The 21,381-nt window shown below is 36.8% G+C and overlaps 1 protein-coding gene across 2 annotated transcripts in view; it reads left to right on the forward strand.

The window, feature by feature from the left end:
• Window positions 1-21,381, forward strand: part of LOC127434277 (phosphatidylinositol 5-phosphate 4-kinase type-2 alpha-like) — a 47,257-nt gene that overhangs the window by 22,301 nt on the left and 3,575 nt on the right. Inside the window, exons 2-8 of one of the 2 annotated variants that reach the window (XM_051686897.1) lie at window positions 11,113-11,210; window positions 11,392-11,488; window positions 15,771-15,923; window positions 16,201-16,347; window positions 16,456-16,494; window positions 20,827-20,940; window positions 21,094-21,334. In XM_051686897.1, the coding sequence (XP_051542857.1) occupies window positions 11,113-11,210; window positions 11,392-11,488; window positions 15,771-15,923; window positions 16,201-16,347; window positions 16,456-16,494; window positions 20,827-20,940; window positions 21,094-21,334 (889 nt within the window). The remainder of the gene's footprint in view (window positions 1-11,112; window positions 11,211-11,391; window positions 11,489-15,770; window positions 15,924-16,200; window positions 16,348-16,455; window positions 16,495-20,826; window positions 20,941-21,093; window positions 21,335-21,381) is intronic. The other variant, XM_051686898.1, reaches the window with a different exon arrangement.

Consider the following 21,381-nt stretch of genomic DNA (forward strand, 5'->3'; position numbering starts at 1 on the left):
GCATGGGTAATTCAAGGAAATAAGGTGGATTTGCACACATAGAGTGCTAGGGTTAGCTCTCTGTAAATAATCATTCTTGTGTAATGAGCTTTTGCTTTCTATAAAGTACATACATTCTGCAGTTTGATTAGCCTATGTTATAACAGGCTGAATTAGGCCTGAGCGATATATCAAATATTCACAATATAATCGCAGTGATTTTGCTGATTCAAAGGATTCTAGGGGGCACTGAGAGCAAATTAGTAGAGAGGGGGGCGTTAGGTTACAAATGGGGGTCGTTTGTCAGTCATAATAATAAAATCTATTGTCAAGTTCCTCTTTGCATTAAAACATTTATCTAAACTTGGAGTATATCAGTTGGTTCTCAGTTATATGTGTTGGTATGCATTTTACCACGGTTCGTCTAATTTTGAAGTCTAGCGACGCATTTGAAGGATCTGGTTTAGCAGCGTCAAATACACAGGCGGAGGCACAACCTCCACTAATGCACCTGTATGATTGTGTAGATGGATACGGCTCAATGGACAGAACAGCGCTAGGCAAAGAAAGTGCGTTTTTACTCGCAGACCAGTCTCGAGATCTTAAACATGCAGCTCTGTAGGGCTGTCAAATTAAAATTCGAAATTTGAATATTCATCGAATTTAAGAAAAAAATGCACAGGGCCTGGGTAGCTCAGCGAGTATTGAAGCTGACTTCCACACCTGGAGTTGCGAGTTGGAATCCAGGGCATGCTGAGTGACTCCAGCCAGGTCTCCTAAGCAAACAAATTGGCCCGGTTGCTAGGGTGGGTGGAGTCACATGGGGTAACCTCCTTGTGGTCGCTATAATGTGGTTCACTCTTGTTGGGACACGTGGTGAGTTGTGTGTGGATGCCGCGGAGGATAGCGTGAAGCCTACACACGCGCTATGTTTCTGCGGTAACGCGCTCAACAAGCTACATGATAAGATGCACGGGTTGACAGTCTCAGACACGGAGGCAACTGAGATTCGCCACCATGAGGATCTAGAGCGCATAGGGAATTGGGTATTCCAAATTGGGGAGAAAAAGGGAGAAAAAACAAAGAACTGATGATCATATCCTTGCACTAAAAAAAGCCAGACACAGCACAACAAATACAGTTTAACAGAAAGCAGATGTCTTAATTTGCTTTTTAAAGTTCTTTTTAATTAGACACAGCATCTTAAAAAAAGTGCTCCTGCAAGAGATGCTGAATAAACAAAAACAAAGTGAAACAAAGACGTTTGTCTAGCATGCATTTACAAAGAAAAACTAATGGATGGTTGCAAAAGCGTTCCATGTGAACAGCCCCTTACAGTTGGTGGAGGTCTTTGGCCATTGCGTCTTGCTCTCTTATAAGCGTTTCTCAGATTAAGCAATGAGTTTTTTAAACGCTTTATCAGGAAAGATGTTTATTAATATTCAGATAAGTGCTTATCGCTGATTTTCTTCACGATAAGATACACACAGTGAACGTAACTCATGACACATATATAATGATTCACTACGTCGCAAGCCATCACGTTATAATCTAGCTGCAGCAAAATGCAGCAGAAAAAGATTCAATCTCTTCCCCGGTCACTTCAAGCAACTCATAGACGCGGCGCTTATCTTGTTTTCAGACAAGAAAAAAGCCTCAGACTGGAAAAAAGAAGGAAATTCTACCTCCTATGGGTAACACATTTAACCCACAGTGCTTGGGCTCTGAGACACCCCTCAAATCCAGAAGCTTGGCATTTGACCAGCCAATAGGAAAGTCTCTAGAGACCTCATTGCTCTCCATTCTCTGAGAGGTCACATCACAGTGGGTCAATGCAATATCCTCCAAGTCTTAAAAGACAACCTGTCTCCAGCTGCCTGTGAGCAAACTCAGTTAAATGATTTGACTGGCAAGCAGGGAGCCCCTAAATGGAGGTAGATAATGTAACTTGTTTGACCTTTGTCTGCTTACACTCTTGGTATACTGTATATTTCTGGGAGGAAATGAAGCAATTAGCTGTAACTCACATTTTGATTAACATTAGCCATATTACTTACTGATTAGGCTAGATGTAAACAATAATAGATGGCAAGATAAGATACTAAATGACTGAGCAAACGAAAGAGATCTGTGCATGTTCAACATGATTACACGGGAAGTCATTGATACTGAAGTTCTGGTACCCTGACTCCATTCTGCAGAGTTAAGGCCTTTGCACAACAAAGGCGACGCGATTATTAGAGGCAAATCGCAGACGAATGGCCCTTTCACTTCTAAAGCAATGCGAATGATCACACTTACACAAACTAATTCAGTTCACCTGATGGACACATTGACAATTTAATTATACACTGTCTGAGGGGTGATTATAAAAAAATTGAGAGTAAAAAAAAATATTAACGGTTAAAACATGTTATTATTTGGAACAAGAGTGATTATATGATTATATAGTGACTGTTAAAACTAGGGATGTCCTGATACCGCGCTCATGTACTGGTACTCATACTCGTAAAAATGCTCCGATACCATCTGACATATGAATGTCATTACGTAAACTTCAGCCCACAAATTAAAATCACGTCATGTCCTAGTGAGATTATTTAACCGCAAAAGCTGCAATTTAATGAGATAAATATATAGTTTGCATGTAATTCAAATGTGAGCGCTTGTGAATGTGTGGAGACAGTGTTGTGCTGACGCCGGCTGCTCATACCTGTTAAAGCTCCTCAGCTCATACAGGGAAAACTCTGTCATGAGCATCGTGCGCACTGATTGTAGCAGATGACAGTAAACAGAGTGCAAATTCACACTGTAGCACGAGGCACATACAGAGTACATACTTATTTAATTAAATAGCATCCTTTTGCGATTTAATAATCACTTTGAGTCACGTAGCGACCGACTTTTCCAGAGTGGGAAGTTGCTGTCATAAAGACAGAGCTCTTTGGTCAAAACAACACAGAAACACTTCAAAATAAAAGCTCCGTCAAAATAAAAGCTAAATTTATAGGAACAAATTATGACAGTAATATATCACTACTGTAAAGTTATGTAATATTCACTGTAATTCTAATACTACTACTACTACTACTACTAATAATAATAATAATAAATCAGTAATTGTATTATACTTAATCAGTATCTAACATCTGTGATTCTCTTTTATGCAGCAGTTTATTTGACAAAATATAACTCCAATGTTGTATTTTGGATTGTGCTGTGAGGTTCTGTATATTAGCACTTCATTTGATAAAAAATAATACAGTATTCTGTTGAAAATTTATTATGTTTTAATTTAATTCAAGTTTTAATTAATTCATTTATTTAAACACCATTTTGACAATAAAATGTATATAAACTGTTGTTATGGAGTTTTAAAAAATAAAATTAAAAAAAATGAAATGGAAATGGTATCGGCTAGTACCAAAAATGAAGTATCAGTACTTGTACTCGTTCTTTAAAAAACTGTATCGGGACATCTCTAGTTAAAACAAATAGTTAAAAAATTTTTTTACCTTGATCATCTACTTGTGTTATACAGTTGTTCAAAACCCTTAAACGTGACGACATTTAAACGCTCCAATAGTCTATATAATTCACACAATATAAGAAAATAGCCAACAAAACACATCTTCATTCTGACCTATTATTAGATACTTTACAATTTAACAACAGCACAGCTGTTAATGACTGTAAATGCAACAGCACAGCATTAACGATTGCGTGATTTTGTGGAGACGTTTTTGGTATACAAAGGCATTTTGATAAAAAGACATACAGAGTGCAGACAGTCACTGCATAAGTATTAGTATTTGGTGAAGAAAAACACTTAAGATCAAAGATGTTTATTAAAAAAGGTGATACAAAAGTAGAGATGTTGTGATAGATATATTATTATTGAGATATAAGAGAACTCACGTAAGATTAAAAGGAAAGGCAAAAAATGCAGCAATATGGAATACATTATGAAGACAGTCCACATAAAGTCAGTGAGTTGTTTTTAATGGGCATGCAAGGTTGCAGCAATATCATTTACATGCTAAGAGAACACACATGTGAAAATTTGTTTCCATTTTAAAGAGGTTTGATGCAAATTAACTACACACCTTGACTGCTGATTCAGAATTTCCTCTGTATATACTTGTAAGTACATTTGCTTAAAATCACTGCACTGCACACACACATATAAGGACTGTTTAAATGGATATTGTCAATTGGAACAATACTGATTGTATTGTATTGCCATGTATATGTACTTGTGTTATACATTTGCTCAGAACCCTGCATATTACTAATTAAACATGACAACATTTAAACGCTCAAAGATGCAAGCAATAAAGCACAGATCTCACCCAACAAAAACCATCTTCAGTCTGACCCATTATAAGATACTTTAATACTGCTAATGACAGCACAGCTGTTAACGACTATTAACAATAGCACAACAATAACAAATTGAGGAGACACCACATTTTTGGTATGTAAAGGCTTTCTGAATACAAAAACATATTCAGTTGTATGCAAAAGTTTGGGCACCCCTGACCAAATAACATGTTGATTTTCTAAGTAAAAAAAGACAACACAATCTTTTCATATTTTTGCAAATTGTTGTGCACATTTATTATAAGTTTGGACACCCTTTCAGTCAGTACTTAGTCACACCACCGTTGGCAGAAATCACAGCTTCTAAATGTTATTTTAGGCTGATAACAGTCTTTCTACCTTTAGGAAATTTTCACCACTCTTCCGTACAGAATGCTTCTAGTCCCAGAAAGATTCTTAGGGTGTCCCGCATGCACTGCATGTTTAAGATCTACCCAGAGATTTTCAATAATATTCAAGTCTAGGGAATGGGATTGTGAAGGCCATTCCAAGACCTTAATCTTTCATTTCTTAAGGTGGTTCATGGTTGATTCTGAGGTGTTTTGGATCGTTATCTTGTTGAAATATCCAACCTCTTTTCAACTTCAGTTTCTTCACTGACTGTGAAACATTAGCTTCCAGGATTTGTTGGTATTATTTTAGTAGGATCCATTCTTCCCTCAATCTTTGCAATATGTGCCGCTGGCAGCCACACAACCCCGAAGCATAATAGATCCACCCCCGTGTTTAACAGTTGGCAAGGTATTCTTTTCTTCAAATGCTTGTCCTTTTTTCCTACAAACATACCTTTGGTGATTGTAGCCATAGAGTTCAATTTTAACTTCATCAGACCAGAGCACTTGATTCTAAAACTTATGGCTTGTCTAAGTGTTTGTTTGTTTGTTTGTTTGTTTTTTGCATACTTTAGACATTGAGTTTTGTGATGAGATTTCAGGCAAGGTTTCCTTCTGATGACCCTTCCATGCAGATCATGTCTGTGGACCGGTGCACCACTACTTAGTCCCACCAGGATTTCGCAGCACTTTTTCCTGATTTGTGCAGCTCAGAATGACTGAGTTTGCTGCAAATTTTGCGATACAATTTGCAACTTTTTTTGGGTTGTTTTGCAGTGAAAACTCTCAAATCATCATTATACACCTCTGTAATTGTGTTAATTACATTGTAAATGGAATTACATGTAAATATTTTAGTGCACTATACATGAATATGCAGTTAGCAAGCAAAAAATAAATAAATAAAAAATACCATACATTTAGGTGAAAACTGATGAATTTTAAGTGAATGTTAGGGATTCTTTGTATAAGCATGGATTTTGTGTCTCATTCACAGCATTCGAGGTGAAGATTAAACGCTAGCTGTGATGTATGAGTGCCGTCTGCGGCCCCGTGAAAGTTTAGAACGATTTTGATGGTGAACCCACACGTGGAGGAGACGCTACACTGTTACTATGGAGATGATACAATGGCAGCTGTGCATTTAGATATGTTGCGAATGCTTCAAGCTTTTCAAGCATTTGTTTTGCCACTGTCAAACATGAAGGAAAGCGATGGGATTCCCTCAGATTTACGTTTTTTGCAGAAATTATAAAAAATGTCATTATTGATTAGTTGGATATATTTGGTGAGCATGGAGAAACTCCGTCAGTGATGTCACTTTACAGCCCAGTGAAAAATGTGTTGCATGATGAAACTCGTTCAAAAAACAATGGAGACAAATTGAAGCTGAAAAAACACGACCCAAGTGGTCCAGCACATGGGATCACTTTATAAACACTTTAAAGATCAAAATAAGCAAATAAGTTTGATGTGGATTGGTTGCTGCGTCAGGTGCATTCACACAGTTATTGTGTTGTTTGATGCGCTTAAGAGTTGTTTCTCTCCAGCGCATAGCTTTTTCTGTGTTTTACAATGTATAGGCTACATGTTATAAATTCAAAATCAGGGGTGTATTTCCGCATATTTCGCGAAACTGTTTGTCTTTACCACAAGCGAGTCTCCTTCAAACTTCACTGAGCAAGCGAGCGCACCCACATGAATTAAACACAGTAGCGGTTCTAGCTTGTATGGCACCCTGGGTGAAACACGCTTCAACACGCCCGCAAAGGGGGTTGATTGTAAATGAGAAATGAGTTGTTGCCCCCCCCCCACAAGATACCGCCCTGGGCAACTGCCCATGTCACCCATGCCTAAATCCGCCACTGATCAAACAGATTGCAATGGAAAAGGGGGCCACAATCATTTTGATTAAACTGTGCTTTGCAGTTAGTAATCGTGCAACATCATATCTCGATTTCATTTTCAGTGTAATCGATTGTGCAGCTCTCATGAATATCACACCAATGTCTCAGAGGTCAAAGTGTGTCAGTTTTTAATGTGTTTTAGATGGTTTTTCTCCTCATCATGCAACAGATCATCATACATTGAGCACTGGGATGAGACTTTTCTGTGCAAGAGTGAATTTGCACTGCGTTCGTAGATTATTGTACTATATTAAACTATATACTGTATATAAAGCTGAATATAATGTATAATAGTGCTAAGGATCCTGATATTTGATAGTCCTGATAACACCAAATGTAATTTCACCAGTAAATATTTACTATGGCAAACATTATTTTACTGGATAAGCATACACTACCGTTAAAATGTATTTTTGAAAAATATACTTTAGAAACAAGCAATCAGTGACAATACTATTTTAAAAATTACAATATTAATTTAAAATACTTAATGAATGTAATCAGTTTATGAATATAACATAATTATGATTTTTTTCAGCTGAGCAGAATTATTAATATTTCTATTCTGGTGTCACCATTGCCCTCTGCTGGGCTGAATTTAAGACCCACTCCATCCAAATGGATCAGGAACTGTTTTGCATATGTTCTAAAATAATAATAATAATACAGTCAATTATTCACACTTTTCATGATTCAGGCTTTGTTCAAAGTTTTGTGGGAATATTGAATCATGAGTTTAGTACCGTGAATCGAACCTAAGCCCTTTTATGATTTCTGTTTTTCAAAAAAATTACTTTTTCAATAAAATACTGGAAATAACATTTTTTTATCCAATTAATTGATTAATCGAAGGAATAATTGAAGATTAATCAATAATCAAAAGAAACTTTAGTTGCAGCCCTAAATTGAATACACCTCTACTATGATTTACATGTTTTCAATGATTGTTTTTTAAGTAATAAAATAAATAAATAAATAAATAAAATTGTCTGAGATTACAAAATGACATGTGATGCAACCCTCTGGAGACAGTTTTATTATTTAAAAAATAATAACAATCAAAATCTCATAAAAAGCTGAAATTATATTTTAAAAAAAAAGAATTGTTGGCACAAGTAGTGCAGAAAAATCTTTTATTATTTCTTATAAAAAAAAATCAGGAATTTTTTTTATCATTTATTTTAAAATATGATAGATTTGCAGGTAGACCAAAGTTTTTCACATATGAAAGTCATTTGGTGTAATCAGCAGGTAGGTAGTTATTTTTTTGTCATGTGACAAAAAAACAAACAAAATAGAGAGAACCCCTTTAGACCCTCATGATTGTGAAGTTGTCGAATTAAAAAAAATAAATGCTGAAAAAACATCTTGATATTCTTGACACAAAAATTCATGACATTTGTAAAATATATTTTTCAATTTGAAAAACAGATTTGCTGACTTTTTAAAATGAATGATTAAGTCACATGCTCATTCAAGGTGCAAGGAAAGTATTTTATTACCTGTTACTTACTACATATGTTGTAGAAATTTAGAAAATGCTATAAATATTTTTTTTTAAATTGTGAAACCAACATCTTAAAGAGTTCTATGAAGTTTTACATTTCTGTGAAAGACAACCTTCTTTGTCAACGAACCGTCTCCACTTAAAAAAACTTGCCTTAGCCTGTATCTTGGTTTTGGTGCCACTCTGTGGACATTTCACCTTGAAACAAGCGCTCACATGTGCCCATATTTTCAACAACACTTCCAGCTTCACTGGGGACAATATTTTGATTTTCGGTAAGCACTGACTGAAGAACTTTTGAATTTTCTGTGAGATTCTGTGAGATCAGTGTGGCATGTTAGAAGATACAACAATTTCCTTAAATTTCCATCTTGTCAGTATCAAAGAGCTATTTATTTAGATTTGTTTCTAAAGTCTTAATGTGCTGAAAGCAATACTACATGACTACATCACTGAAATTAAGTGTCCTTAGACATCACACCTGTCTCTGTGACTGCCGTAGGCTTTGTAAACAGCAAAAAAGAGTGGAGGGAGCAGATTACCCTTTTTAAGCAATTGATAAAACTTAGCCAATCACAGAGCACTATTGACCTCTCTGCCTTTTATGCCTTTTAACATTTTTTTACATTTAATAAATAAATTATATGAATAGACGTGTGCATTTTTAGTATTTTATAAATAGTTTTAATACATATATTTGATTTTTTTTATTTGCGGTAAATGTTTTCCTGTTTATTTGTTACTGTCGAGAATGTTATCTTTGATCTCCCATGGTGCTTCATGCCTATTTGATTATAATTAGCCTTGTACATGCAGCCCTCATCCTCTTCAAACAAACAAATATATCACAGTAATTAAAGCCTTCTGTAGCCCTCTTAAGTTTAGTTAGCAGTATTGTTTTTTATTTATTTTTAATTGATGGAAAAAACCAATGAGTCACCAGATTTCTTCATTGGAAAGAAAACTTACTTGCAACTGGTTTAAATTCCCAAATCTCGCTATGTAGCAGTAATTTCCATTATTTCAGTTTTATTACAGAATACTTTAGTGTTGTTTTCACAGGAGCAAACTGTGCGAAGCAGGAATTGATGACTGTTGAATGTAGCACATTGTTTCAGTTCCTGAGTTGAGCAAAGCAGTGCATTGTGTCACAGAGATATCGCCATCTGATGAGCCAGAACATATCATTCAAATTGAATTTTCTGTAACCAGCACATCTCAGCACCCACCCAGTGCCTGTGTGTTTGTGTGCGCTGGTTGGTTTAATGTCACATGCTAATTATGATCATTGCTAAAGCTGTGAAATGTTTAGTTCTGACTGATAGCGAGTGGAGTATTTTAGGTGTTGGGGTTGTTGTGTTGTAATTAGAGTTGAGAACCGGTTCTTGTTCAGAACCGGTTCCATTTTTAAAAAAATAACAGAATCGTATGATCTTCATGACTTTCGGTTCCATTAAAAGTTCTCCAGTGTGCAATTTTCCGCCAATGCGGCTGGAACACCATCCTGAAATACTCTGACAGTGTTTGTAGCAGCACATCTCTGCAGCAGCGCTGCCCTCTACTGACTCTACAGCGTAAAACACACAGTTCTACCAGTGCTGGTGTTCTGACAATCTGTACTACCTGCTCAAGATGTGCTACCAGCAGTAAAAACAGTGATATGTAAAGTTAAAACATGGGTAGCACATGTCGGGAGGCACGGGAGAACCTGTCAGTATGTACTACAACAGCATGAAACGTGTTAAAAACCTAGGTAGCAGATCTTGTCAGGCAGATAATACTTATCAGGATGTGCTACCAGCATAACTATCAGATAGTGTGATATGGTGTGAGCCTGTACTAAACCCTACCCCTAACCCCAACCCTAAAACTATGTGAATATATCATTGGTAGCACATCCTGATAGGTAGCATATATTTTCAGGACACCAGCTCTTTAGAATCTACAGTGCAAAACATACACGCTTCCGATATTGTTTGATTCCCGAAAGAATTATTCAAAGGAGTCGGTTCTTTTGAATCGACAGCGCAAAACATACAGTGCTTCTGGTATAGTCTGATCCTGAAAGAACTGTTCTAATGAGCCGTTTAAATAAACACACCTTTTACAAGAACTGTTAAGTTTATTTCTGATTGGTTAGATCTGCTCTGTAGAAATCTGAAATGATCTCATTATTTGGTAACAGACAGCAGAGGGTAGTAAATGCAATAAGAATTGCATTTCTTATTTCCAAATGATTATTTTAAAAAATGTTACTAAAAGAATTACTGTAATCGTTACTGGAACCGTTGAAGAACCGGAATCATTAAGAGGAATCGGAACTGGAATTGTAAAATTCCTTACGATTCCCAACCCTAGTTGTAATCAGCCAGGCCATTTAATTGGCTGATATTTGGCAATTTTGAGATCATCAGCATTGCCTGATAACCATGGCGACTTTTCAATGGATAATGCACTTTTTCTTTTTATGTGCGTGTGTGTGTGTGTGTGTGTGTGTTTTTGTTGTTGTATATTGTTTAATATCTGTATTGTTTAAAATAAGTGCTCATTCCATTTCAGCAGTTTAACAGGGTCAGGGCCAACAGGGCCAATTTAGTCTTATTTGATATAATTACATTTAAGATTCTGCACTATTTCTAGGTCACTCAATCAAACATTGACAATGTAAAGTCCCCAGATTTCCTTGCTTCCACTGAAGATGCTCTTTGGAACATTTGCAAATCATGCTGGGATAACATGCTTCATCAGGTTTTGCACAAAATTCGTGTAATTTTTTTATTCAACTTTTGACTCGTTATGCAATGATAATATTATTTGTAATAAAAGGAAGATTGTATTACATTAGAGAAATGCAAAATAGAAGCATTAGTGGCCTCAAATGTTTGGGCCCCACTGTATGTCGTCATTATATATCTAGATAATACCCTCCCCATTTGACTCCCATTCAAAAATCTAAACCCTGAACAGTTTGCTAATGGCTAAATATCTCTCTCTTTCTCTTTAGATAAACGAGTTGAGCCATGTTCAGATCCCTATCATGCTTATGCCTGATGACTTCAAGGCCTACTCTAAGATCAAGGTGGACAACCACCTTTTCAACAAGTGAGTTCCTCTTAAACTCCTCCCCTCTTTCTGAACCTCACTGTTTTGACAATGCCATATTGTCTTTGACCCTCATCATTATAAGCCAACAGATTTCAATATTTTAATCTCGTTATTACAGAAACCTACAGATGTTTCTTATGTGAATTCACTTGAATTCCTTTGTTGCTTTGCTTTTCAGAGAGAATATGCCAAGCCATTTTAAGTTCAAGGAGTATTGCCCTCTTGTTTTCCGTAATTTGAGAGAGAGGTTCAACATCGATGACCAGGACTTCCAGGTAGGCTCTGTGAAGTGAGAAATGATCCAAGGTGTCACGTTCAGTCATATCACTGAAGTTCTGTAAACCACAGCATAATACGGCAGTCGAGCCAAACAAAACTCCAGTATACTCGGTCCTAAACAATGCAAAATAGATTCAAGTCTGAGTGAGGAAACCCCATGATTGGTACCCCATGGTAATTTAGTCACTCAATTTGGTGTCGTAATGAAGAACACTATTCCCCATAATAACACGGTAATGTCAGAGCTGTCCTTGAATGCCTCAGCCTCCAACGGACAAGCGTTCTTAATTGCCCTCATATTGCTTTCCTTATATCCCTTTCATGGAAGAAAATGCCTTTTTTTTTTTTTTTTTTAATAAAGGAAGAATAGTTGCAATCAATATGCATTAGACAAAAAGGCTTTTCTCAACATTTCTCATTTCAGCTAATGAGGAAGATGTGCTTTCGCTGTTCTCTGTAATCAGTAATAGTTTTGGTTGGAGTTCCTTGTCTGCCTGTGTGGGTTTAAAAACATTACATTTAGATGACTATAACCCTGATGCATACACAAAATACAGCAGTTTCCCAGAATGCACATCTTATTTAAAAGTCCTAGTTAGAAAGTATGAGTTGTATACTGAAGGTTTACTGTGGTCAAGGTTTCCAATGTTATCCATGGATAAGCTTGAAACCTTTATTGCACTCATACAAGCTTTTAAAGAGTACAAAGCTTTTTAGGTTTTGCACAACCAATAAAAATACAGTGACTGGTAAAGGAGAGCTTAGAAACTAAAAACACATTGTTAAGAGGTGTGCAAATTTGAAAATGTTTTCAAAATCAACTATGTGTGTTGTCTGAACAACTAATAATAATAATTTTTATTTATATAGCGCCTTTCCACAAGCTCAAGGACACTTTACACTCCATATACATTTAACAGGACAAAGTACATTAATATACATTTCAACAGAAGTTACAATCTCAATTACAAAGGGGGAAATAAAACATCAATCAGTACTAGACAGATAATGTGCTGAGAAAAGATGTGTTTTAAGCTGAGATTTAAAGATAGACGATGTCACGGAGGCTCTGAGGTAGAGAGTTCCACAGTTTAGGTGCAACTACACTGAAGGATCTCCCACCAAGAGTGGATAGACGAAATCTGGGGATAGACAACAATTTGGAATCAGAAGAACGAAGAGTGCGTGCTGGTGTGTATGGATGCAGCAGATCACATATATTAGGAGACTAGTTGACTGAGTGGTGTTAATGAAGCCCTGTATGTAGGCAGGTTTAAGTTTATGTCCTGACCAGGACAATACAATAAACGCTTTTGAGGAAGAACTAATCACTGGATTTTTTCAAGTTTGTCAGATTATTGGCATCAAATCTTTGAAAGATAGAAAAGAAATTCAGATCAGTCTATACGTATTTTCCACTGGTTTTTTCAGTGTTTTCTGTACTTTCATTTACAGAGAATTTTTTTTACATGCGGGTCTATTATTTTTGTAGAATTGATGTCAAATAGTAGGTCGCTTTATATGTCAGCCTCTCTTCTAGTCTAAGTGGGTGGTTCTTGGCCCGAATAAGCTGCAATGTGGACCAGACTTTACAAAAGTCAGAAGTCTGGCTCTGCATGATAATAGCACTGTTTTACAATACAGATCTAATGTAATCTCACTATGACTCAGTTTAGTGTTCAGCATTGTGTTTTTTCAGTCCACCCTACGTCTCCTGACAGCTGCCTGCCTCATCATCACTATTTCCAGCCCATCTTTGTACTATCTTCCCTGCGGAACCACCAGTCAGCTGAACACCTACATGCCCTCACTCCCATGACTCAGTCTGGGAAGACCTTTAGCTTTCAAAATCTCATATCCTGCTTTTTTGTGTTTGATGAGTATACTTAATGAGTAGTGTATAGAGGGGAAGTCCAGGCATATAGACTTGAGGAACATTTGAGGATGTTTGTGTTAGTTTCCGCTAAGAAAATTTGGTGCGGGTCAATGTGTCTGGGAATGATACAGTTTGTGGGACAAAAGGGAAAAAAATTTGGTTATCTTATTAAAATGTTTGTTTAGTGCTGTCAGTTGAACAATAAGTGTTCATTTGTTATAATTGCTTTTCTACACCATAAAAAAAAAAAAAAAGTAAATGTCATGGGATTAGTGCCTAATACAAAAACACTCTTGCTCTTTGATATTGTTTTGAGTGTTTTTGTATTAGGCACTAATCCCGTGACATTTTTTATTTATTTTTATGGTAGCTTTAAGTAGCTAAATTCAGTAGCTAAAATCATTTTAATAGTTTAAGCTAGGTCATATAATTTCTCACATAGGCAAATTTATATATATTAATTTTCTAAAATTTTTAATGGCACATCAAAAAACTCAACTTTAGAAACGCATAAACCTAATGACCTTAAGGTGGCTATAACAACGCCATTTTTAATAAAATTTTGTTGTGAGAAGCAATTCTCTACTGACGCGCTAGAGACAGGAATGACGCAGGCAACTTTTGCCAGTGTTGCCCTCTCGGGATACAACTCGCTGTATTAGGACTTTGCAATGTCATCACTGGGATGGAATTGGCTTCATTTTTTACCAGACTTTGTGTCCGACATTGTTTGAATCTGTTGGAAATTTGGAAGTTTTATTGGTCAGAAAATTTTATTTACTGACTAACAGAGTTTATGTTGTGGTTGGAGGTAGCAGACCTTGGAAATGTACATAGTGGTCTGAGTTGCTAGCTTTATGCAGCTGTATCTGTCACTCACCCACACTAAGCAGAGACAGCAACCCTCCAGTCCTTTCAAGTGCATTATGTGTCCATGGCGAGCTTTTTTCTGAAACTAGGACAAACATGCTCAGACATGAGCAGACCATTCCATTTTTCATGAAGAAAACTGTCAAAAATTCTTCTTTGTCTGCTTCTAAGTGGTCAGGTGGAGAGGGACATTACACACCCGGTTCAATTGCTTGGTCTGAAAACTAAATTAAATTCAACCTTCCTCCCCCTGCCCCCATAGGTCTCTTTTTCCAGTGTATTATTTGGTTACAAATCGTGATGTGTTTGCGTCATCAATGCGAGTGCCACCGTGAGTACTAGTAGCATCTGTTTACCACTGTAGCTAGGTAACAACTCAGAAAAGAAAATTCAGTGCCAGCTTCACTGTTTTATTCATGGTGCCTACTGTTTTGTCCCTTTGCTTTTACAACCAAAACTTACCATGCACAACAACAATGGCACTTGCATCTGTCTGCCATGGACACATTGCCAGAGATGCGAAGAATGTTCAGCAAGGGCAATTTTTGCAGACGAGCGTCAGTGAAATTCTTTTCACTCAGGTAGGTAAATTGTACGTCATCAGTATTGGTTCACTTAGTCTAGATTACTTTCACACCAATTACGAACTGTACTGGAGTCCATATGATCCAAACTCCAGACCACCGTTTCAATAGAGTGCATCAGTGTTGTTCTGGAAGTATAAATGACTTTTAACAGTAACCGACCATGAGCTCTGTGGCTGTAGATTGATGGTATATTATGCCATCAGTCTGCATTATGTCATGGTCATTTAAAAATAAAATCACGTTTAATAGCGGAATATCTGGTAAAGTACATTACAGGGCTACAACTACATTAGCCCTGATCCTAAAGGGAAACTTTCCCCATTAAAGAATCTCAGCAAACAAAACATCCAATAATTTTAGGCAAAAGTTTGGAAAAGGGTCCAAAAACCATCCAAGTGAACTAAACTGTGCACCAAAAGCTCTAGTGTTAAAGCACCATAAATGTTTTGGTAACACTCTAAATTGTGCTATCAGGGGCTGGATTATAAAACTTTACAACTTTCTATTTTAAGTCTTAAGATCTGACAGGTTCAAGTTTTCTGAATGAAATCACCATGGTTACTACACAGATAAAAAAAGAATCCTATAGAAAGATATAAAGCATTAGGATGTTCCTGTATTGCGGCCCCTGGATCTCAATGAGTTTCAGATGAGTTTCATGGTGCTAATCAATTGCTTTTAAATGTTGGTGGTGAATTAAATTGCACTACTAGAAAAAAAGCAGCTGTTCCTTTTAACTTTATTGCTGAAAATTACCATTCACCTCTAATTCAGTGTGATTAAGGTGTAGAGAGATCACCTTTTTGTTATTAACCCTTTTTGCCTCTAAATGAAGGTGTCAATAAGAGTCTCTCTCTTTTGTTTGTCAGAGAATGTAAAGGTTCTTTGTGTGTGTGTGTGTTATATGTATTAAGACATCTTCCTTAATCCCATGTGTGTTGGCAGAACTCTTTGACCCGCAGCGCACCCCTCGTCAGTGAAGCTCAGGGCCGCAGTGGTGCTCGCTTTCACACATCCTATGACAAGAGGTACGTCATCAAGACCATCAGCAGTGAGGACGTGGCCGAGATGCACAATATCCTCAAGAAATATCACCAGGTGTGTACACATGCACAAACATTCATTCTCATGTACACAAACTACCACACCTCAATGACAAAAAAGTGGTATACACACCTTAAATTGAAATTTAACAATTAATTATAGGTTTTATAGATCCTACAATCATATGCCTTAAATTGAAATGTTGCCACAAATCTTAATTTGCATAAGACAGTATTCAATATTTGACAAAAATGCAAAGAAATGTGTTTAATAATATTTCTAATGAGCTTTCAACAGCCACATGGATTTAAGGTCCTTTTTCTCACCACAGTATATCGTGGAATGTCATGGTACCACACTGCTGCCACAGTTCCTCGGCATGTACCGACTCACTGTAGATGGAGACGAGACGTATATGATAGTCACGCGCAACGTGTTCAGTCACCGGTTGTCTGTATATAAGAAATATGACCTGAAGGTGAGGACTATGAAAAATAGCTGCCAAAGTCACACAGTGAAATTCACAGATGTGAATACCAGATGATGATTATCATATGATTTGACATGTTTCATTTTTTCTCAATAGGGATCTACCGTTGCCAGAGAGGCAAGTGACAAAGAAAAGGTCAGTTTAACCCTCAAGCACAATCTCTGGAGCAAAATGTGAATGGAACTGTGGGAGTTTGCAGGGAAAGCAATAAGTTTCATACCTGTGCTAATATTGCTTTTCCTATGACATCTTGTTTTTTTTTCAACAGTCATGAGTACTATGTAGTTTTCTGTGTTAAGAATTTATTTCATGTCAACTGGTTGTGCTTGTGTGTTTGCTAAAGATGTTTCATTCTGCAGCAGCTAATCATTTGTTACTTCGAGCACCTTAATTTACTGGAGAGAATAGGATGAGTATGAGAGTAAGGCGTGCTGAGTTTAGACCATCTGTGATTATCGGATACACAGATGTAGATCTATCCTATACTTAGTATGTCAAGGTGAAGCTGAAAGTCCATGGTGCTTTTTTTAAGCTGTTGAGCTTAAAACAAGAGGCTGTAAGCTTCAGTAGTATCAACACTGGGGCTGTAAAAGGCTGATTTAATGTCAATGGTTAGGCTGTATTTGTTTATATCATAAAATATGCTAATACTTTACGCCAAGTAGGTTTTGGATTAAGAGTTAGCTATTTCTGCTTAAAATGCCATGTGCAATGTTTATTATTAGGTATTATTGGAGCTCTTAATGAATCTAACCAAATGTCTGTCATGCATTCTACACACATAGTTTTTGCCCTTGCACATACAAATGGCAAAAATTTGAAGTTTCCAATGGTTTTGATCACATGGTTTGCAATCATATGCAGAGATTGAAAGAAATATAGTTGTTCTTTTTTTATGTAATCTTTTTGTACGTAAAACATGGCAAATATTTTTTACGTGTTTTAATTTTCTATTGCATAGAGGAGTAGTGGCGTTGTATCTTAATTTATTTTCCAAGTTTCAAGTTCTCTGTAAGTCCAGGCCCATTGGCCTGTGGATTGAATAACAGATGGTCCACTGGTGGTCAAAGATGCCATAAGGTTACACGACTCCTTTTTTTTTTTTTTTCTAATCCTTTTATTCTGTAACAGGGCTGTAGACTCTAATCCTGGCATATTCTTGGACACTTTCTAGATTGTGCAAAGCCCTCCGTTTCCATATGCAGTTTTGGAGGGAGATAAAAGGAGGCAAACATCTCCGCTTATTGTCCTTCATTCACAGCTGCACACAGAAAACTGTGCCACCAAATCTGAATTGTATTCAGGTTTTTTTATGTGCAGATCTTTAGGAAACCTTATAATCCCCTTCATTTTTGATGGCCAGGTTCAAAGATTATTACTCATCGGTCTCAGCAGAAAGTGTAGTCCTTTTCTCTGATATCCTCTGTCCAATACCAGCAATGCACAGATAATTAAACTCTAATGTGTTTGTATTAATTATTCTTTACTGTCCTTTGCCGAAGTTGTATAACAGGGCAAAGGCAGCTTTACACTTGCCTGCTGATGAAACTGTGCCAGTTTAAGGTAACCACTTAACAGGAATACTGACAGTCACCATCAGCCCGTTTCCCACATATGAAGGTTAAAGATTCACCCCCTTAAAAAAGGCAAATGCTTGTTGCCTGAACTGGTCATAAAGAAGATTAGAAAGGGGCCTTTTTCTTCGCAGGCTCTTGTTTTCTGAAAATAGCCTTTTTGTTTAAAAGTTTTGTCTGTACATGTCTGTGCAAATGTGGACTTTGAAGCTGCTTTCTCAGAAATATGATAAACCAATGTTTATGTGTTCTGTTTATCTTAAATTTGTTTTTGTGATACACACATTGACTTGCATCATGTAGATAATTTTTGTAATTTTTTTTTTATTTTTTATTTTCTGCCTTTAACCTCTGCCCTGATCAAAAATAGCCCTGGCCTTATTACAAATACATACATTATTCTTATTTTATTTTTTTAAAGATTCAGTCTGCAGGCACAGGGTGTTCTGCACAGTCAGTTCATCACTTCATTTTTAAGCTCTTTATTGGGGTCATATAATGACAAATAACATATTAGAGCAAGAAAAAAATCTATTTTCTTGGTCTTTCAAAATAAAAAACATTTGATGTACTATGAAAACAAACTCAAAACTTTCTCTTCAGTCCAAAAATAAATAAAAAATATTGAAACTTAGCTGCACAAATGGCTTGTTCTGAAATGACTTTTTTCCAATATCAGAAATCCTGAATATATTTATATATTTACACGTCATCAACACCTGTTTGGTTTTCAGGAACTTGCAACCTGGTCTCATAGAATCATGTTACAACACCCATTTTTGCTAAATTATTTTTTAACGAGGCTTTTTTATCACAGGAGTTTCCAGCTGAAATAAACACTAGAGGTGCTACAACAATTACTTTTATTCCCTTTCACACAAAATCTCAAGTAAAACGGCAGATTATCAGTTCATGAATATTGTAAATGAAATTGCGCAGTAGCTGAACTGATAGAGCATTGTACTTTTGATGGACAGCATAAAGCACGCAAGTCGACACCTGGGCCGAAAGTGTCATAAAGTACCACAAAATTACATAGTTACTTCATTCATTGTGTTTTTCATGTCAGGTTTACTCTTTATGACCCTCTTGGTGAAGTTTAGGTTAAAGTTTTAGGGTAGGAAGGTAGGTTTTGTTGATGTCAAACTCGTTAGAGCATTAAACATAACCTCTTTTGTTAGGTAGAAAATTTTACTTGTGTTTAGCGCTACCCAGTGGACATTTCACCTCAGAGCTGTAGCGATACATGTACTGAAAGATTTTGTAACAGTCATGTAATTTTCATGAGATCATGCTGGATACTTGTCCAGTCATGATGAGCTTATATGAAAGAAATAAGTTTGATACTATTATTCCTGAACACCAAGAACTGAGATGTGCAAGAGCTGAACAAATGCTGTTATTGGCTGTAGTAATAGCATTGAGTGTTGTAGCTGTAGATCTGATTTTACTTGCTTTTCTCAGTCAGACCCATACCTGATAGAGCCCAGCTCTTCTACCAATTAGCAGGGTACACCTTAGCTATCAGTGACCTAGATTTCACAATAATCTGACAGGTGTATATTTGCTTTTGAATGTTGGGAAATCTGTGAATGGTAAAGACTGTTGAAGTCCATTTATAAGGTTTTTACTGGAGTCTTATCTGGAGGCTACCCAAATGAACTAATGACAAAGAATTACTAGTGCATGAAGAAAATGTTGTTGCCTGCATTCCTTTTCTTCAGTTTGAGCAAACCATAAGAGGTTATCACTTAATTATTAAAGGAATAGTTCAACCAAAAAAGAAAGATCTCTAATCATTTGCTTACACTTATGCCATTCCAGATGTGTATGACTTTCTTTCATCTGTTGAACTCAAATGAGAATTTCTCAGCTTTTTTGGTCCACACAATGCAAGTGAATGGGTGCCAAAATTGTGAAGCTTCAGACATCACATAAGTCAGTATAAAGTAATCCATAAGACTCCAGTGGATCAATCTATACCTTCAGAAGCAATATGATATGTGTGGGTGAGAAACAGATCACTTTTACCTCCTCCTTCTTGTGTTTTTGGTGATTCACATTCTTCATGCATACCGCCCCCTACTGGGCAGGGAGAAGAATTTCAAGCAAAAAAAGACTTAAATATTAAACTGTTTCTCACCCACACCCATCATATCACTTCTGAAGACATAGATTTAATGGATTTAAATCCATTATGGATTACATTTATGATGTCTTTATGTGCTTTTTGGAGCGTCAACATTTTGGCACCCATTCACTTGCATTGTATGGGCCTACAGAGCTGAGTTTATTATACAAATCATAATTTGTGTTCTGCAGAAGAAAGAAAGTCATACACATCTGGGACGGCATGGTCATTTTTGCATGAACTTACCCTTTAAGTAATAGTAAGTAGGTAATTACTTGCAGCTGAGTTAATGCATAGCATTGCTATGTAGAGTCACATTAGGTTGTAGCTGTTTTATGTCAGCTTGCCTAGGTTATGTGATAACCATGCTAATGCATTTCTAACTGTTTGAAAGCCTGTTTCAATTGTACGGCATCCTGATTTCCCCCACACTCGTCTCCCTAAACAAATGTAGATCGGCTAAATGAGCCACACTATTAGGCTGTTGCCTCCTTTGTTCATATGGGTGTCCCTTGACACTGCAGGCACTGAACTCAGAGCACAACCTCTTTCTTATGAGTCTACAGCACCCCCTGGTGTGCTACATGACATTTCATAATGGATGGTAAGTGTGTCAGGACCAAATTTGTTTTAGTGTTACAAGTGAACTTGGGTCTTACCGGTCTTAAAGTTGTTAAAGAGCCGGAGAGTGTATATGTTAGCATTCTTCAGCATTCTTAAGCACTTTAAATGTCGTTTACCTTTCTTGATCTTTCCCGCTAGGCTAAGGAATTCCCCACATACAAAGACAATGACTTCATCAATGATGGACAGAAAATATACATCGATGAGGAGAGTAAGAAAACCTTCCTTGATAAACTTCGGAAGGATGTGGAGGTAAAGGATTTTCAAGAATTTGTGCTTTTTTACTCTATGTGCCTGATATGATGATGAAATGGCTTATTTTTGCTTGTCTCTTTCTCTCTTACTGTCCTATCCATCATCTTTCTTTTGCTGTTGTCTTTATCAATCTCCCTTATTTCTCTCTAGTTCCTTGCCTTGCTAAAGTTGATGGACTACAGTCTTCTGGTTGGGATCCATGACGTGGAGAGGGCAGAACAAGAGGAGGTAGAGAGTGAGGATAATGAGGGAGATGAGGAAGGAGAGAGTGATGGAGGGATTGTTGGCACTCCTCCCGACAGTCCCAGCAACACTCTGGACAGCACTAAACCCCTCTCACCAGGAGACTTTGACCCCAGTATTGACGTCTATGCGATCAAAAGCCATGACAGTGAGTGGAGTAGGAAGTATCAGCATATGTGCTTTGCAAATGTTCCA

The sequence above is a fragment of the Myxocyprinus asiaticus genome, chromosome 44 (assembly GCF_019703515.2).
Source record: "Myxocyprinus asiaticus isolate MX2 ecotype Aquarium Trade chromosome 44, UBuf_Myxa_2, whole genome shotgun sequence".
NCBI lineage: Eukaryota > Metazoa > Chordata > Actinopteri > Cypriniformes > Catostomidae > Myxocyprinus > Myxocyprinus asiaticus.